Source organism: Oryx dammah, unplaced genomic scaffold, assembly GCF_014754425.2.
Source record: "Oryx dammah isolate SB20612 unplaced genomic scaffold, SCBI_Odam_1.1 HiC_scaffold_19, whole genome shotgun sequence".
Lineage (NCBI taxonomy): Eukaryota > Metazoa > Chordata > Mammalia > Artiodactyla > Bovidae > Oryx > Oryx dammah.
The window spans coordinates 491342-510718 of record NW_024070203.1 but is presented as its reverse complement, the minus strand read 5'-3'; the positions used below and the strand labels follow the sequence as shown (position 1 = coordinate 510718).

Sequence of the window (19377 nt, the reverse complement as noted above, 5' to 3'; positions counted from 1 at the left end):
CCCAGGTATGACTTTGGCGGACCTGTGCTAGTTCACCACCTGCCTTTGGAGAAGGACAAGTCCCTGCCCCACTCCAGAGCTGGAAGTCAGTGTCAGCTGTCATACTCCAGGTCAGTGTGTGAGCCAGGGGACACATTTCTGTCTGAAGAAAGTGCAGCCTCCAGGGCCTTTCAGGTCAAAAGCATGCTTGAACTCAACTTTTTGTTCCTTTTCCATCCATGTCTAGAGGGGGCAAGTAGGTGATAGACCTCACCTTAAATCCCGATAATCATACCGATTTTTTATTTGCTTAAGTGAAGGCCCTTCTAATTCCTGGTTGGTTATTACAAAAGGCTTAATGTCACAGATAGAGTGGGGATGCATTTTGCTGTATTTTATGAATAATTTAAAATGCAAATATAAGGAAAGTACAAGGATTTATATTATCTGGAATTAGTATCTTAGATGTCCCTTTCTTCACCATCTCTCACCAAGTGAAAAAACAGTATCAGAAAGTTAATTTTCCTAATCAAACACCCAAGGGGAAGGAATTAGATAATTCAAAACAAAACAAAAAAAGGGAAGCTGGACAGACACAAAGCTCCACTTAAATTAGACCTAAAAGAGTAATTTTAAGTGCACAGCAAAATGGAGCAGAAAGTGCAGAGGCTTCCCATATACATCTCATTAACCCTCCACCCCTTTGGAGAAGGCAATGGCCACCCACTCTCGTCACTCTTGCCTGGCAAATCCCATGGTCGGAGGAGCCTGGTAGGCTGCAGTCCATGGGGTCGCTAGGAGTCGGACACGACTCAGCAACTTCACTTTCACTTTTCACTTTCATGCATTGGAGAAGGAAATGGCAACTCACTCCAGTGTTCTTGCCTGGAGAATCCCAGGGACGGGGGAGCCCGGTGGGCTGCCATCTATGGGGTTGCACAGAGTCGGACACGACTGAAGTAATTTAGCAGCAACCCTCCACCCCTCCCTCAGGACCTCCCTCTCCATCAGCATCCTTCACCATATGGGTGCATTTGTTACTATGATGAACTCACATCTGCACATCATTACCACTCAAAACCCATATTCAACTTTAGCGTTCATATTGGTGTAAGGGTAATTTTGGTCTCAATTAGGAACTATCCTCCCTGTTTCTGTTTTCTGGCAGAGATTTTAGATCACTAGTACAATTTCTTCTTTAAATGTTTGTAGATGTCACCTTTATATGGCAGAACAAAGTGAAGAAAATCCTTCAGAAAGTCAAATAATAAAAATTAATAAAAATTTCTGGGAATTTCCTCACAGCTCAGTGGTTAGGACTCAGCACTTTCACGGCCAGACCCAGGTTCGATCCCTGGTCAGGAACTAAGATCACACAAGCCTCACAGTGCAGGAAAAACAAAAACAAACAAACAAAAAACACAACTTCATTGTGAAAGACACTGTTTAAAGAAAAAAAAAAAAAAGCCACAGACTTGGATAAACTATTTGCAACGCACATTTCTAATAATGGATTTGTATACAAACTAGACAATGAATAGTTAAAACTCAATAAAATTGTTTTTGTTCAGTCAGTTGCCAAGTTGTGTGTGACTCTTTGCGACCCCATGGACTGCAATAATAAAACAACTCAATTAAAAATAAGCTAAATAATTGTTCAACTAAGATAGAGAAAATAAAATTAATTTGCACAACTAAAACCACAAAATGTTGAAAAGAATGAAAGTTCAAAAACAAGAATAAAGGACAATGGCAATGTTAGGTAGTTAGAATAGAAAAAGGAGTTCAAAATGAAGAAAGGAGAAAAGCCTGTGGAAAGGAAATGAAGGAAAACTCCCCAGACAGGAGTGGGAAACTTAGGTGAAACAAACACGCCCACTTCTATGCTATCATCCTGATTGATGATGATGCCCAAATTTGCATATGGCAGGCTTGCAGGGCAGGAGAGAAAAAGTATAAAAAGAGGGAGCCAAGACAGGTTGAGGCTGCTCCTTCAGGGTTGGCCCACTTCATGCTTTGGGGGTGTCCTATCCTTTGTTTACCAAATAAAGCTCCTGAGCTGTAACCAAGCTCAGCAATAAACAGAAAATAGTAACAAATATGTCAGATATTAACCAACTATTTCAGTAATCACTTTAATGTTAAAGTGGTCAGTTTAGTCAGAGATTGTCAGAATGGATCAAGAAACAAGACCCAACAGTATGTTGTCTATAAGAAGCCTATTCGAATACAAAGACATGCCTAGGTTGCTCAACCCAAGTTTGTGTGCCCTAGCACACTGAGGCCAAACAACCAAAATATCTCTTTGGAACAAAGAAAGATTTATTGCAAGGGCCAAGCATGGAGAATGGGTGGCTTGGGCTCAAATTACCCAAACTTCCCCTACGGTTTGGGGGAAAGATTTCAAAGACAAAATTTGGAGTGAGGACTGCAAGGTGTATGACTTTCTTCTGATTGGTTGGTGGTAAGGTATCAGTGTTGTACTCTAGGAATCGTCTGGGCATCTGTAATTTACCATCCTCCACCCGGGTGGGGCTTGAGTCCCTCTACAAGAACTCAAAGGGGTGTATTGTTTTGTTCCTAGAGGAGGAACTAGGACTTTGGTTAAGATCAGAACCAGCAGTTAAGCAAGATAGCCTGAATAGTTTGTCAGCCATAAAATAGTTCCAGGTCCTCTTCAAGAGATACAGGTAACAGTCTGAAACATATCATTGAGGGTTATGCAGAAACCAAGATACCCACACCCAGGTGGAGGATGGTGACAATATGCTGAATATGTGTAGATCTCAGACTGGTTGGAACCAAAAGGTTATGACTAAGATTTCCAAAACACCCCATTACATCACCACCAACCAGTGAGAAATTCCACAAGTCTCAGCGTTCACTCCAAATACTGCCTTTAAAAACTCTGCCCTGAAAGTCATCAGGGAGTTCAGGCCTTTTAAGCACGAGCTGCCTATTCTCCTTACTTCTTCTTGTTCAGTCACCAAGTCATGTCCAACTCTTCATAACCCCATAGACTGCAGCATGCAGGCGTCCCTGTCCCTCATCATATCTCAGAGTTCACCCAAACTCATGTCCATCCTATCAGTTATGCCATCCAACCATTTCATCCTCTGTCGCTCTCTTCTCCTTCTGCCCTCCATCTTTTCCAATCACAGAAAGACTGGAAAAAAAAATCACGGTCTTTTCCAGTGAGTCAGCTGTTTACATCAGGTGGCCAAAGTATTGAAGCTTCAGCTTCAGCATCAGTCCTTCCAAAGTGTATTCAGGGTTCATTTCCTCTCTATTATTTGGTGCCCCACAAATAAACACTAATTTTCTTCACCATAACCCAGGGTCAGTAGATTGGCTTTGGTGTGTGGCAGGTGAGTGGACTCAAGTTTGGTTTCAGAACAATAGTTTTTGTCTTTTATTGTTTGTTTGTTTTTCCTGTATCCAGAGGCATTGAGGAACTTCCCCAACCAAGGACAGAACCTGGGCCCCTGCCCTAAAATGCAGTCTTAATCACTTGACCACCAAGGAAGTTCTGATGGTAACAACACCTTGAACTAAATGAAAATGAAAACACAACTCAACATTTGTCGGATACAGTGAAAACTGCTTAGATAGAAATATATAGCCTTAAATGCATATATTAGAAAAGAAAGGTCTAGACTCAGTCATCTAAGTCTGTACCTTAGGAAGTTAGAAACAAAGGAGCAAATTAAATCCAAAGTAAGCAATATAAAAGAAATAATAAAAAAGTGAAAATCAAATTGAAAGCAGGAAATCAAAAGAGAAAACCAATGGACCCCAAAGCTGGCTCTTTGGGGGATAAAAAATTGTAAACCTCTAGCCAGGTTAAAATAAGAAAAAGAGAAGATACAAATTACCAATATCATAAATGGGTTGAAAATGAGACATCACTGCAGATTCCATTGACTTTAAAAAGATAATAAAGAAGAAAAAAAGATAATAAAGGAAGAATATGAACAAGTCAGACTATCTTCATTAAGTCTGTAAGACTTTAACCCATGAGACTGGGCACATCTCTGGACTGCAGCACCGCCAGTGTCTCGCATGCCTGATGCAAGGCTCCAACCACTTGGAAGAAGCTGGCGGCCCCCTGGACCTTTGCCCCATCAGTTTAGGCAAGTTGCAGAGTGCTATGGCTTCCACCTTAAACACGTCTTAAAGCGCTGATGAGGTAGGTTGATTCTGAGTCCACTGACACACCTAGAACTACTCTAAAGGATCACGTGTGTTTGCCAAAACCTGTGGAAGCCTTTAAAGAATGTAAAGAGTACAAAATGTCTTGCTGTTCTCCAGAAATAAGACCATTCAAATAGGGATAATTCAACACTTGTGCATTATGCTTTCAAAAACAACAAACACTGTGAACGTGACTGTTACGTCTGCATCACTGAGCCGCGGGTGCTCGCGGCGGCCAGGCCACATGCGAGCGCGGAAGGCCCAAGGCACCAGAGGCGGGCGCACGGCCTGCTGTCGGCGCTCGCGGATCGGCGGGGGCGAAGAACGGAGGGAGACCATTGGTCCGGCCCCGCTCAGGGCGTGGCACCCGCCAATGGGAGGCGGCCGGGGCGGCGCGCCGGCGCGCAAGGGCCGGAGCCGCGGCTGCGTGGCGGCCCTTTAGGACTAGCCTTCGACGGCGCTCCGAGGGTGCAGGCCGGATCTTGTTCGCGGAGCCATGTCTCGGCCAGAAACCGGCGCCAACGCCTCCTCCTGGGTTGCTCCTGCCCGGCGTGATGAGGCGCTGCCTCGGGCTCCGGATACGAAGCCAGCGGAGGAGCCAAGCCAAGGCGGTGGAAGAGGCCAAAGGACCTGCGCGGGTGGAGCCCAGAGGGGCTCCTTTGGCCTCCAGCAGCCTGAGGGCGCGGGTATTCGAGAACCGCCGCTCTCCTTCAAGCTGAAGAACGACTGCGTGGGCGCCGTGATCGGTGAGAGCGGGGCGGGGCCTAGGGCACTCCCACCCCGCCCAACTCGCCTCCAGTCACCTGCCTGCGAGCGGGCTTGTCCCCTCCCCCCGCCCCACCCCGAGGTTTCTGACGTACTTTACTGCTAAACTGATGGCGTTGAGTGCAACTGATAGTTGATCAGTTCAGTCAGTTCAGTCTCTCAATCGTGTCCGACTCTGCGACCCTGTGGACTGCAGCACACCAGGCCTCCCTGTCCATCACCAACTCCCGGAGTTTACCCAGCTTATGTCCATGGAGTCAGCGATGCCATCCAACCATCTCATCCTCTGTCGTCCCCTTCTCCTCCTGCCTTTAGTCTTTCCCAGCATCAGGGTCTTTTCAGATGAGTCACTTCTTCGCATCAGGTGGCCAAAGTATTGGAGTTTCAACTTCAGCATCAGTCCTTCCAATGAACACTCAAGACTGATCTCCTTTAGAAAATGGACTGGTTGGATCTCCTTGCAGTTCAAGGGACTCTCAAGTCTCTTCCAATACCACAGTTCAAAAGCATCAATTCTTCGGCGCTCTGCTTTCTTTATAGACCAACCCTCACATCCATACATGACTACTGGAAAAACCATAGCCTTGACAAGATATACTTTTGTTGGCAAAATAATGTCTCTGCTTTTTAATATGCTGTCTAGGTTGGTCATAACTTTTCTTCCAAGGAGCAAGCGTCTTTTAATTTCGTTGCTGCAGTCACCATCTGCATTGATTTTGGAGCCTCCAAAAATAAAGTCTGTCACTGTTTCCACTGTTTCCCCATCTATTTCCCATGAAGTGATGGGACCAGATGCCATGATCTTCGTTTTCTGAATGTTGAGCTTTAAGCCAACTTTTTCACTCTCCTCTTTCACTTTCATCAAGAGGCTTTTGAGTTCCTCTTCCCTTTCTGCCATAAGGGTGGTGTCATCTGCATATCTGAGGTTATTGATATTTCTCCCGGGAATCTTGATTCCAGCTTGTGCTTCATCCAGCCCAGCATTTCTCATGATCTACTCTGCATATAAGTTAAATAAGCAGGGTGACAATATAAAGCCTTGACATACTCCTTTCCCTCTTTGGAAAAGGAGTTTGTTGTTCCATGTCCAGTTCTAACTGTTGCTTCCTGACCTGCATACAGATTTCTCAAGATTTCTCAAGAGGCAGGTTAGGTAATAGTTTATAGAGACTGTGATTTGGGAGAGCCAACTCTTAGGCTTATGAAATCTTTGGGAAAAAAGGTCAAATCTTTGGCAGCTTACCCCACAGTGAACAACAAAGACGACAGCCAATTTAGATAAGAAGGTGTAGGGTATTAACTTGAGTATGATTTATCTGCTGAAGAACAGGGTTGTTTTTCTTTGTATATATTGAGTCTTACAAATCCATTTTTGAAAAGCATTTAGAAATGATTGTAATTAAGGTTTCCCCCCTTTTAAGAACTGTGGTAAACAACATACATTTACAGTATTGTTGACTGTGAGAACAATTTTTGTAGTAGGTCTATAGAAGGTTTTCATCTTGCATGACTGAATCTGCCTATTAAAAATTCATTTCCCCATTCACCTGTTTCCCCATCATCCCCCCTACCCCCATCCCTCCGGCAATTGCCATTCTACTTTGTTTCTGTAAGTTTGATTACATAAGACACCTTGTAGAAGTGGAATATTGGAGAAGGCGATGGCACCCAAATCTAGTACTCTTGCCTGGAAAATCCCATGGATGGAAGAGCCTGGTGAGCTGCAGTCCATGGAGTCGGGAGATTCGGACATGACTGAGCGACTTCACTTTCACTTATCACTTTCATGCACTGGAGAAGGAAATGGCAACCCACTGTGGTGTTCTTGCCTGGAGAATCCCAGGGACGAGGGAGCCTGGTGGGCTGCTATGTGGTTGCACAGAGTCGGACGCAACTGAAGCGACTTAGCAGCAGCAGCAGAAGTGGAATATGCAGGGTCTTTTTTGTTGTTGTTATTGTCTCATTTCATTCTCAAGGTTTATCTTTGTTGTCACAAATGGGAGGATTTCCTTTTAAGGCTGAAAACTTGCATTGTACGCATACACCACATTTTCTTCATCCAGGCATCTGTTCACAGATCCTTAGGTTATTTCCACCTCTGAGCTATTGCGAATAATGCTGAAATGAATATGGGAATGCAGCTATCATCCTGAGATCTTAGTTTTGATTCTTTTTTTAAAAGGATTTTTTAAATGTATTTATTTAATTAGTTTTGATTGTGCAGGGACTTCCTCTATTTGTGTCACGAGTGAGGGCTCCTCTTGGCTTGTTGCAGGCTTCTCTAGAGTATTGGCTTTCATTAGTTGTGGTGCATGGGCTTATTACTTGCTCTGAGGCATATGGGATTTTCCCTGAGCAGGGATGGAACCCAGGTTCCCTGCATTGGCAGGTGGGTTCTTAGCCACTGGATCACAAGGGAAGTCCCTCAATGCTTGTGTATGAAGTTCCCAGAAGTGGGATGGCTGGATCATAGGTAGTTCTATTTTTAGTTTTTAAAGGAATCTGCATGCTGTTTCCATAGTGGTTGCATCAGTTTCCATTCCTGTCCACAGTGCACAAGGGTTCCCATTCTCCACATCCTCACCAACCCTTGTCTTTTTGATGAGCTGTTTTAACAGGTGATACGTCATTGTGGTTTTGATTTGCATATCTGATGATTTAATCATTTTTAATATACATGCATTGGTCATAAGTAAGTCTTCAAAGAAGGGTCTATTCAAGACCTTTGAACATTTTTTAATTGGAATTTTTTGGTTTTGTGTAAGGGTTCCAATTTATTCACGTTCTTTTATCCAGTTCATCTTTGCTTAGGCTGATGATGAATTCTTTGTATCTAGGGAAAGGGGCCTCCTGTCACCCACACAATTTGGAATAGAAAGCTTCTGCTTCCCTTTTAACAAACTGAACGTGATTACTGAAACTTGGGAGCCTTTGTTTGGATGATTTGGGAAGAACTGGAGAAGGTTCTTTAGGCAGAGTAGGTAATAGGTTCCCTGTAATTGATTTCATTTTTTAAAAATTCTTTTATTTTAAAAACAGGTCGTGGTGGGTCAAATATAAAAGAGATCCAGAGCTCAACATACACAAAAATACAGGTAAATTTTCTATGTTCTTAAATCATTAAAGAGGATGACTTATGGTCATTTCTAACTCTAATTTCTGTCCTGTTATTAACATATGGTGGGATAAGTTGACAAAGTTTTTCATAGTTCTTTTTAAGAACTCATCTAAGCTGTAGTCCATTCATTATGTCTTAGATGGTGATTGAAGGCAATCCTGTATTTCCTTTACATTTTTATACTACATGAGACTGAGTGCCAGAGGAATGGTAAGGGAACTTGTCTCACCTGCTTTTCCCCTTGAATCTAGATAATAAGAGGGTGTCCCGAAGCAGAAGTAAGAATCTTTGGCACCAAGGCAATGCAGTGCAAAGCAAAAACAGTGATAGATGATCTTGTTAAAAAACAAGAAGAATACAAAACGGAACCCAAACTTGGTAAGTCTGTTTTGCCCCCTAGAGCCCTGTAAAATTTTTAATGTTTTATTCAGTGTCATAAGCCATATTATAGCTGTTTTTCCAGCTAGCAAAGCTTTGGCTTGCCATCATTAAATCTAGTATGTTATAGAAGGAATTTTTTTTCTATTAAATCCAGAATACTTTTCCTCAAACTGAAACACTTAATATCTGTGGTTAAGTCTAGCAGTTTTACTTTGGAGTAAAGCAGAATAACCTTTTAGTACACTTTGCTGTTGATAGTAGAGCAAGGGTTAGTCCTAGCCTCCTGTCTATGGTCATTTCCCTGGAATGTGACTAACTTTGAAAACTGCTTAAGTATTTGATATTTTTAAAAATCTCAAATATACTTGGACTAGAGAGAAAGCCATTATTAAGCCATTTCCAGGAGAGCCTTGTATTCAGCTAGCAACCTTGCATCTTTGTGTTTCTTGGGAAAGTACCTCTAAAAAGCCTCTAAGATACTATTTCCTCTGTTTACCTGGGGTAGCATCTTCCACACAGGATTATTATAAAGATTTAGTGATGTGTGATTTATTAGCAAACACTAGTTTCTCATGCTTTTTAACTTCTCCAGTATTTTTTTTTTTTTTTGCCTTTCAGAAATCTGAAGTAAATAATTGAAAAACCATGACCAGAATTGTCATGGCACTGTTGTACTAAATTCCTAAATTTTATGTTTCAGGCATTATTATTGTTGGGTTATTAAAACAGAAAATTGTAAAATGGCTTGGGATTTTATATTGGTAGGGTTTGTTTGGAAACTGATATGGGATTTTTTAACAGGTGTTGCTGCTGTCCAACTTTCGGATGGAAAAGATGCAATGAAGGGTGTTTCAGGAGAGCAGAAGTTGATTGACTGGGATAAATTCCGAGAAAACATTTTGAAATGGAATGCGAAAAAGTGGGCAGGTTAGTGCTGGATCCTGGCATTTTTCTATAGTATATTGTTGTTCCTCTTAATTGAGGTTTTTAGCCTCTGTGAATGGCAAAAGCAATGGCAACCCATTCCAGTACTCTTGCCTGGAAAATCCCATGGATGGAGGAGCCTGGTGGGCTGCAGTCCATGGGATCACAAAGAGTGGGACATGACTGAGCGACTTGACTTTCACTTTTCACTTTCATGCATTGGAAAAGGAAATGACAACCCACTGCAGTGTTCTTGCCTGGAGAATCCCAGGGACAGAGGAGTCTGGTTGGCTGCCGTCTATGGGGTCACACAGAATCAGACACAACTGAAGTGACTTAGCAGCAGCAGCCTCTGTAAAAAGTGTTGCTCTTAGTAATGAAATCTATATGCAAAATGACAGTAGAATTTGAAATGCTATAAGTAGTGCCTAGGGCATGATAGTTTCTATGTTAGTGTTGTGGTTTATGTTATAAATGGGAGGTTAAAATTTGATATCTCATCTTCTTTGAGATAATTCACTGCACAAGTTTAATAAAATTAGAAAATTGGGACAAAAGGGAAATGAAGTGAGTAAACCTGCCAACTGGAAGTTAACATTTTGCCGTGACTGAGCAAAAGTTGATCTTGGAGTTTCTTAACCAAGAAGGGCAAAATAAAAGGGAGAAAACATTTAATAAGTACATACAGTTCTTGAGGAAACAGATTTTTAAAAGTTCTCACTTGGAATTATATATGAAGTATAATGTTCCATATTATTCATTGAATTTCAGAGTAAATTCTAGCTTCATTTGATCAGAATGAGACAGAAAAACACCATTTATTTAAAGTTAAGCAGTGACCATTACTATGTGACTACGGTGGTCAGCCTGTCCAATGCCATCACAACACAAGTGTTAGAAGATTTGGGGCAGAGGTTGGAGAAGGAAATGGCAACCCACTCCAGTGTTCTTGCCTGGAGAATCCTAGGGATGGGGAGCCTGGTGGGCTGCCGTCTATGGGGTAGCACAGAGTCAGACACGACTGAAGTGACTTAGCAGCAGCAGCAGGGGACAGGAAAAGGATATAAGTTGGTGGAGTCCTGATGAGCATTTAAAAAAGAAAACAAAGTAGCTTCAGAGAATAGAATAAGGGTAAATATTTTATTGCTTAACACTAATGGGATGGATCTTCAAAGCAAAGACAATTAATCTGCTATGAAAAAAGATTTGTCAGTTGTGATGACTGAGTGTCTTGTAAAGCATGGCTTATTTTATTTTGTATTTAATTATTCAAGATCTCTTTCTTGGGTGAAAAATGTAATTGAAAGACAAACCAAAATTGGAGATCTCCTAGAGGTTGGCAAAGTATAGAACAACTATCTAAAATCCCCATGTCTGCAAGGCGAACTTGATATATATTTTAGTTTGATTTCTATTGCTTTGAATAAATGACAGTAAAATGTGAATTCTCATTACTAATCGAAGTTTAAATTTTGTTTTTTTTTCCGCAGGTTTGCCTCCAGTTAAGAAAAACTTTTACATAGAGTCAGAAAAAACAAGTTCAATGTCACAAGAACAAGTAGACAATTGGAGGTGGGTTAGTTTTAATGCTTTTTAGTGAGTATTTGTAGAATTAGGCTAGTAAATTAGCTCACTCAGAAAAGACTTTAAATGATTGTATTTGAAACTTTATTTATATTCAAAAGAAAACTTGGTTGCATCTGAAATCATATATTAGAGATTGCTAATCAGTACAACTTTTGGCAAAGAGGGAAAATGGGTTGTATCTGTTTTTAGAGTAGTTACTATCCATATATGGTTATTAAACACTTAAAATATAGCGCATATAATTGAGGAACTGAATTTTAATGTTTAAATTTAAAGAGAGACATGGTTAAGGTTTTGTTGTATTCAGCAGTAATTTTATAGAATTATTTCTACAACTGTTGGGAATCATAAGAAATTGATCTGATATCTGAGTAATAGAATAATTTCTTACTCTTAAATCTCTATTATATGGAACTAAAAGTCCTAATGGTAACATTTTTCCTATTAATATCTTTTATAAAACTGAGATAGTATGGTACAGCAGACATAGAAGTTATTCTAGGATTGAGGTAGGGCTCTGACAATGGACAAATAACTAAAGACCATCTGTCCAATGAGAGTAATTCCCACTTCAAAGGATTGCTGAAGATTAATTAAGGAAATGTGTGTGAAATGTTATAGGCCCTCAGGTGTTTGCCAAATCTGACTTTGATTCATGAAGTATAAATTTTCAGTTTCTATGCTCAACCTTTTCATGAAATTTTCATTGGCTTTCATGCATACAATGTAATTATTTTTCTTCTCTGGAACTGTTCTGATAAAAAAAAGATGAACTAGCTTCTATTTTGTATTACTTTTTTACTATAATTTAACCAACAGTCTGATTCCAATCAGTTGCCGTTGAATTCCTAGATATGCCCTTAATGTTTGAAAAAATTTCTTACTTGGGGAGTAAAGTGATCAAAGCCACTAATCCTTAATCCTTGTTCTATATTCTTAAAGGAAGGAAAATTATAATATAATTTGTGATGACTTGAAAGATGGTGAGAAACGTCCTCTTCCTAACCCTACTTGTAATTTTGAGGATGCATTTCACTGTTACCCTGAAGTTATGAGAAATATTCAAAAGGCAGGTTTTCAAAAGCCAACACCAATTCAGGTATGCTTTCTTTAATTCTAACATTTCACTGGCTCCCCCCCTTCCCCCTGCCAATTTCTGGTCATTTGAACTTATAACACCAGGGACAGCTGTCTCTTATAAGCATCCTCCCAGCACATCCACCACAGCCTAGCACTCAAAATGTTGAGAAGTTTGGGGCTGGGAGAGGAGGAATACTTGACAGAAAGAAATGTACTTTTTATTTTAATATTTATCATTCTGCTCTAGTCACAGGCGTGGCCAATCATCCTACAAGGAATAGATCTGATAGGAGTAGCCCAGACTGGAACAGGGAAGACACTGTCCTACTTAATGCCTGGATTTATTCATATTAACTCCCAACCTGTGTAAGAATTTCTACGTCTGGGTACTCTTTAGGGGTTTAGTAGATAAGAATTCCAAAAAATGCAATGTGTGATTGCTCTGGTCTAAGGGCAGTGCCTCATCTCAGAGAAAAATCACTTTCTGTTGTGTGGGTGGATATAAATGGATGAAACATTTTCAGGAAGCAGCAGGTAATATCCACCACACGTCTTCACAATGAGATGTTGGAAAGTTTATTCAAATGACCATGTTCAGTACAGTCCTCTGAGAATGTCTGACACAGAAAAGCACTGGCTGTGTTCCATGAGAAGGCTCGTGTCTGGGCTCTAGGATTCTTTGGTCAGGCTGTTTTTCTTTTTATTTCTCCACTTTTATGAGACGTGCATGTTGATGACTTAGATGTTCATTGCTGCTGATTTTGAAGGCACTGGACGAAGGTCCTGTGTGCCTGAGATGGATACTGATGTGCTTTTTCTCCAAAGAGCCAGGAACGGGCCTGGCATGTTAGTCCTCACCCCAACTCGCGAGTTGGCTCTGCAGGTGGATGCCGAGTGCTCTGAATACTCATACAGAGGTCTTAAAAGGTGAGTTGCTTTCTTTGGCCATCCCTGAACCAGCATTTTAATCCTTTGTAGCTTTAGACATCCTCCTCATTGTTTCCACACATAATGAGACGTCATTGGCTCAGTATGTGGCCAGGCATTGATTACCCCTCATTCAAATTGACTGTTAGCTGGGGTGGTGGGGACAAGTAATGAGGATTCGAACATGGACCTTGTAGGACACATCAGTGTGGGTTGATGGCTATGGATCGTTCTCAGAAAGGGGCCAGGACTATACTTAGCCTGATACTTTTGATTTATATACTTTTTAAAATTTCATACCCTAAATGGGCTTAGGTTCATTGGGATTTTGAATTGTGAAGGGGTATTCCTCACCTGAACATGAACCTCTGTATTTTTTTTAAGTGTTTGTATATATGGTGGTGGCGATAGAGATGGACAAATAAAAGACTTATCAAAAGGTGTAGACATTATCATCGCCACTCCCGGAAGACTCCATGATCTACAGATGAATAACTTTGTGTACCTGAAAAGCATAACCTACCTGGTAATCTTGGAGCAGGGGTTTGGGGCCCTGGGAGGAAGAAGCTCTCATCAAACCTTTTAGAATGGCTGTCCATTTCATAATAGTTTTAAATCCTAGGAATGCTTCTCATTCCCTCTAGTTTGTTAAAATACACATTTTAAAGATAATTCCATTTTAACATTTTATAAATGTTAGAAAATGCAGATAAGTACAAAAGAATTCCACATGAATACTTTAGACATTTAAATTATATTTTCATTGAATATATTTAGAAACTTTATGTTGTCAAATCAATGGTGTTGCAAGTACACATAGTTTAGGTAGTGGAGGAAATGAGAAAGTTATCTTAATATTCATAGGGAAAGAACATGTATGTTAGCTATCGTCCACATCTAATCTAGCCCTTTTTTGGCTTTGCTGTGTGGCTTGCAGGATCTTAGTCCCACTACCAGGTACTGAACCCACATCCTCGGTAGTGAAAGCACAGAGTCTTAACCACTTGTCCACCAGGAAATTCCCCTAATGTAGCCCTTTCTAATGCAGGTATTAGATGAAGCTGACAAAATGCTGGATATGGGATTTGAACCCCAGATAATGAAGATTTTATTAGATGTACGTCCAGACAGGCAGACAGTTATGACAAGGTAGGTATATGTTTAATTTGCCAGTCTGCAAAGTAGAACCAGTGGAACAGAATTCATTTGATTTTAGAGCCTTACTTAAAAGTATTTTGAGATCTGTTGGTGAAAGATATGTTATCACTTAGTATAGCAACTCAATGCAACAGTTTAACACTGACTATTGGGTTTCCTGAATTAAAAATAAGATTTTTATGAAAACATCCTGGGGAAACTGTTCTATAGGGGGTCTCAGATTGGAAAAACTAACCATCTATCCTTAGAGGTGAATATTTGATCACAGAACACTTTTTAGCCAAGATAAACTGAGGCAAGGAAGAGTATATAACTGGGGAAATACACTAAATTTATTCATTTTGTTTCCTAAGTAAACCTTGTTAATTAGTATGAAAGTACAGAAGGTGGTTGTTTTCATAATATATGACTGAAGAAACATCTGAATTTACATATCCAATCATCATTACAGTTAAAATGTTTTTATTTGGCTCAAGCTCTTGGTTTTGTCTGCCGACAATGTATGAAAAAGGGCTCCCAGGTGGTGCAGTGGTAAAGAATCTGCCTGCCAGTGTAGAAGATGCGAGAGGCTCAAGTTTGATTCCTAGGTTGGAAAGATACCCTGGAGTAGGTAATGGCAACCCACTCCAGCATTTTTGCCTGGAAAATCCCATGGAGAGAAGAGGCTGGCAGGCTACAGTCCATTGAGTTGCAAAGAGTCAGATACAACTGAGCACACGCGCCCACGCGCACGCACATACACACACACAATGTATGAAAAACGCTGGGTTTTTACTTTTATTTTTTACCATTTATAAAGGCCAAGAGAAAACTAATCTAACACCTGAATTCATTTTAGGTCCCCTTAGATGGGAAAGGTATACCTCTCCTTCACCTTTTGTTTATAAACCTATTAAACTTATTTGAAGATTTAATCTAGTAGCTTCTTTGAGCAGTTCATTATGAACCATATATTTTCTGTGAAGTCAGCCTCATTCAAAAGTACTGTTTGTCTTTCCTGGGTAATTTGGTTCATAGCGTTCTTAGGGAAACTTAGTAATGTTTGATTCCTAACAAATATTTTAACATTTTTGTATTACATTTTATCTCTAGTGCAACATGGCCATATGCTGTTCGTAGACTTGCACAATCTTATTTGAAAGAGCCCATGATTGTGTATGTTGGTACTTTGGATCTAGTCGTAAGCTTATTTTTAATTACTATTTATATCTTATTAATTTTGTAAATGTTTTGCCATTATAAAGTTCATTGGCCTTTCACTTCATAATTGAAATTGGCCTTTTAACTAATTATTAATGAAAATTGACCTTTTACTTAAATCAGTGGTAATTAATAACAAGTTGTTGCCTAGGCTTATTTTAGATTTCACAAAAGACAGGATAAAGACTTCAGAATCTATTTCATCTTGGGGCAGAAAAATGGTAACAATGATATTTGGAAATTTTGTATTAAGTTGTCACAATACTTGATTGAAGCTCTTAGTGTCATAAGCTGAACATTGTAAAGGCTATAGCCATAATTTATGGCAATGGTTATTGTAAGCTTGGCCTCAACCCATGATTATTCCTTTTCAAATGATAGCAACCAGTTGCTTTCAGCTCATTGACAAGCATTCGAAATTTCGAACTTATCTTGGGTAACTAAGTGGTAAAAGTCAAAGACCAAGCTCTAAATCCTTGAGTAGGAACGGGAGATTTTTGGAAGAACTTGCCATTTTTTCTGCTGGCAGTTTATTAAAACATTTAACCAATGACGGAAGTAAGATGGATTTTGAGCCATTAAGGGGTTTGCCCATTAATGCTGATCTGTGAATCCTTTAGGCTGTAAGTACCGTGACACAAAATATAATTGTCACCACAGAAGATGAGAAAAGATCACATATCCAAGCTTTCATCGAGAGCATGTCTCCCAAGGACAAAGTCATAATATTTGTCAGCCGGAAAGCTGTGTGAGTGTATTTTTTACGTTGAAATCATCAGTCATGTGTTTGTTTTAGCATTGTTTCTATTTGTATAATCATTTCAAAGGAGGGAAGGGTGTATGTCTTAAAATATGTACATTACTTCAGACTCTTGCCAGGGGAGATAACAGTAATGAATTGATTGTGGTATTCAAATAAGCAATTAGACCCCTGACTTTTATTTTTTGTTTTAGGGCTGATCATTTATCAAGTGACCTGGGTATCCGGCGTATATCAGTAGAGTCTCTGCATGGCAATAGAGAACAGAGTGATAGAGAGAGAGCATTAAAAAGCTTTAAAACAGGTACATTTATACAGTTGATATTGCAGTTTAAAACTGCCCAATGCCTGGTCTTCCTGAGTGATAGCACCTTTCATGGAACCCATGTCTAATATTTGCCTTCAGCTAACAGATCCCAGAACTAGCTCTAAATGTTAATCAGATTCTCTTTCTTCAGCGCATGTTTAAAACCTAGATATCAAGGTAAGAATTTCCAGTGGGGGATGGTTGTCTTAATTTACCTGAAAGGCATATATCTTTGACATGATTCATGAACCATTTGGATGGTGGTATCTATTCTGTTGTAAATTGCCAGCAGTTAAAAAAGATGAAGTAGAGACTTCCTGGTGGCCTAGTTGTTAAGACTCTTTAACTTCCAATGCAGGGGGTATAGGTTCCATCCCTGGTTGGGGAACTAAGATCCCACATGCCTGTGGCCAGAAAAAAGAAAGACTAAGTAACCCTTTCCCCATGCACTCTCCTTAAGTTTTTTTTAATATTCAAAGTAGTAATATTTCACCTGATTAGCTAATAGGGGACAGATATGTCTTGGGTTGGTTTGTACCAGAATGTGTCTGTATTCTTTGGGTTTCACTCTGCAGGTAAAGTGCGAATACTGATTGCTACTGATTTAGCATCTCGTGGTCTTGATGTCCATGATGTAACACATGTCTATAATTATGATTTTCCCCGAAACATCGAAGAATATGTCCACAGAGTGGGACGTACCGGGAGAGCAGGGTAAGTCTGTGGAGCCTGCCCACCAACCCCGGGGATACCCCTCATTCTTCTCACAGACTGTCCTTACCTTGAAAAAGAAGACCTTTGCTTTCTCTCTTTGAGCAGAGTCATAAAACTCCTGTGATGTGCTGTTTGATCAGCTGAAGATTAGATCCCAAATTGCTATTTCAGTGCCTAAATGTTTTTTTTTAAAACTGAAGTGGTTGATTTACAATGTTCTGTTAATTACGGCTGTACAGCAAATTGATTCAGTGATACATATATATATATATTTTAATATTCTTTTCCATTATGGTTTATCACAGGTTTCGAATATATTAATAGTTCTTTGTGCTGTATACAGTAGGAACTAGCTGTTAGACCTCCTGTGTGTGAAAGCTTCCACTGCTGTCCCCAACCTCCCACTCCATTTTTCCACCAAATCTGTCCCTCTTGGCAACCATGAGTCTGTTCTCTATGTCTGTCATTCTGTTTCTCTTTCAGAGATAGGTTCATTTGTATCATATTTTCGATTCCATGTATAAATAATACCATATGATATTTGTGTTTCTCTGTCTGATTTACTTCACTTATTGTGATAATCTCTAGGTCCACCCATGTTGCTGCAAGTGGTATTATTTCATTCTTTTTTTATGGCTGAGTAGTATTCAGCCATTGTATATATGTACTACATCTTCTTTGTCTGAATGGCTAAATCCTACTGCATCATACATAGCTGGGCTTGTGAAAGAATTGATGTTTTGCTATAGTTTTATTCAATTTTGCTAGCTGAATCATTACTATAAATTATAAATAAAATTACATTAACTTTTTCCCCCCTTGAAGGAGGACTGGGGTATCTATTACCCTTATCACTAGAAATGATTGGAAGATTGCTGGTGAATTAATTAATATTCTGGAAAGAGCAAATCAGGTGAGAATATGCAACTCTGTTTTCTATAAGGTTCAAGTTTCATTTATTCTAAGTACTGGGCCTTACAACCTATCAGAGAATACAGATATTAAGCAAATAATTATGAGTGTTTTGAGGGTTGTAACATGGCAAAGATGAGGTGCTATAATATAATATGATGATATAATATAATGTATAACTGGGGAGCCTGTTCTAATGTGGAGGAGCATCACTGAATGCTGCTGAGGAAGAGCCCAGTGGGTGGAGGTTGGAGAGTGTAGAGGAAGCAGGGCACATCCTCATGCCTCAAGAGGAGAAAATGGCACCAGATAAAGGCACTGGGAAGTGGATGAAGGGCCATGTCAACAGGAAGGCTGCGTATCTACTGATGGGGGGTTTTACCACCAGACTGGTTGTTATACCTTGAAAAGTCAGTGTTGACTATGCAGAGGACACATTCCATTCTGTTTGGAAGGTATCTGCAATCAGTTATGGAGATTCTCTGACTATCTGGAGGCATTTTAGCATGTTATAGAAAAGCTGATATGTTAAAGGAATCATCTCAATCCTAATAAGACATTTATTGGCTTCAGAGTGTCCCAGAGGATCTTGTCTCAATGGCTGAGAGATACAAAGCAAATAAACTGAAAAAAGAAACAGAAAACAAATGGGGAAGACCCCAAGGAAAACCCAGGAAGCTTTATCATTAATGTCTGTTTAGAAAAGTGGTACCAGCCTACTAAAAAAGGTAAAATTTGAAAAACTCATGGACTTTCAAATGCCTATTTTCCTTAGCTAGGTTTTGTTAGTGTGTTTATTACAATCAGCATTATCTCTAAGAGCCATTAACATAATAAGTCAGGTCTTATTCTTTATTGGGGGCCTATGATAAAGAATCTCCCTGCAATGCAGGAGACCCAGGTTCAATCCCTGGATCGAGAAGATCCCCTGGAGAAGGGAACAGATACACACTCTAATATTCTTGCCTGGAGAATTCTTTGAAACTTTTGAGCTTCCCTGTGGCTCAGATGGTAAAGAATCTACCTGCATTGTGGGAGATCCAGGTTTGATTCCTGGGTTGGGAAGATACCTGGAGAAGGGACTGGCTACCTGCTCCATTATTCTTGCCTGGAGAATTCCATGGTCAGAGGAACCTGGTGGGGTGCACAGTCCATGAGGTTACAAAGAGTTGGACACAACCACACACATGCCCCACACCTCTATTCTTTATCTGTTCCCTAAATTCTAGTTAATATATCTTAGAATTATTAATTCAAAAGTGAAAAAAAATCTTTTAAGTTGTCTGGAGAGATCATTAAGCATATAATGGAATATAATGGAATTGGTGGAGGTGTAAATTAGTGTAACCTCTTACACCTGAGCAATTAGGT

The 19377-nt window shown here is 39.9% G+C and overlaps 1 protein-coding gene across 1 annotated transcript; it reads left to right on the top strand.

Annotated features, from left to right (window-relative positions):
* Positions 1-4669: 4669 nt before the first annotated feature.
* DDX43 (DEAD-box helicase 43) lies at positions 4670-18696 on the top strand. The gene is made up of 16 exons (XM_040262164.1): positions 4670-4919; positions 7978-8033; positions 8308-8434; positions 9239-9364; positions 10852-10933; positions 11891-12047; positions 12276-12394; positions 12854-12955; positions 13340-13481; positions 14004-14104; positions 15206-15293; positions 15934-16061; positions 16268-16377; positions 16956-17094; positions 17920-18007; positions 18580-18696. Exons 1-16 carry the CDS (start codon positions 4670-4672, stop codon positions 18694-18696), a joined length of 1932 nt encoding a protein of 643 aa, XP_040118098.1.
* The last annotated feature ends 681 nt before the right edge of the window (positions 18697-19377 follow it).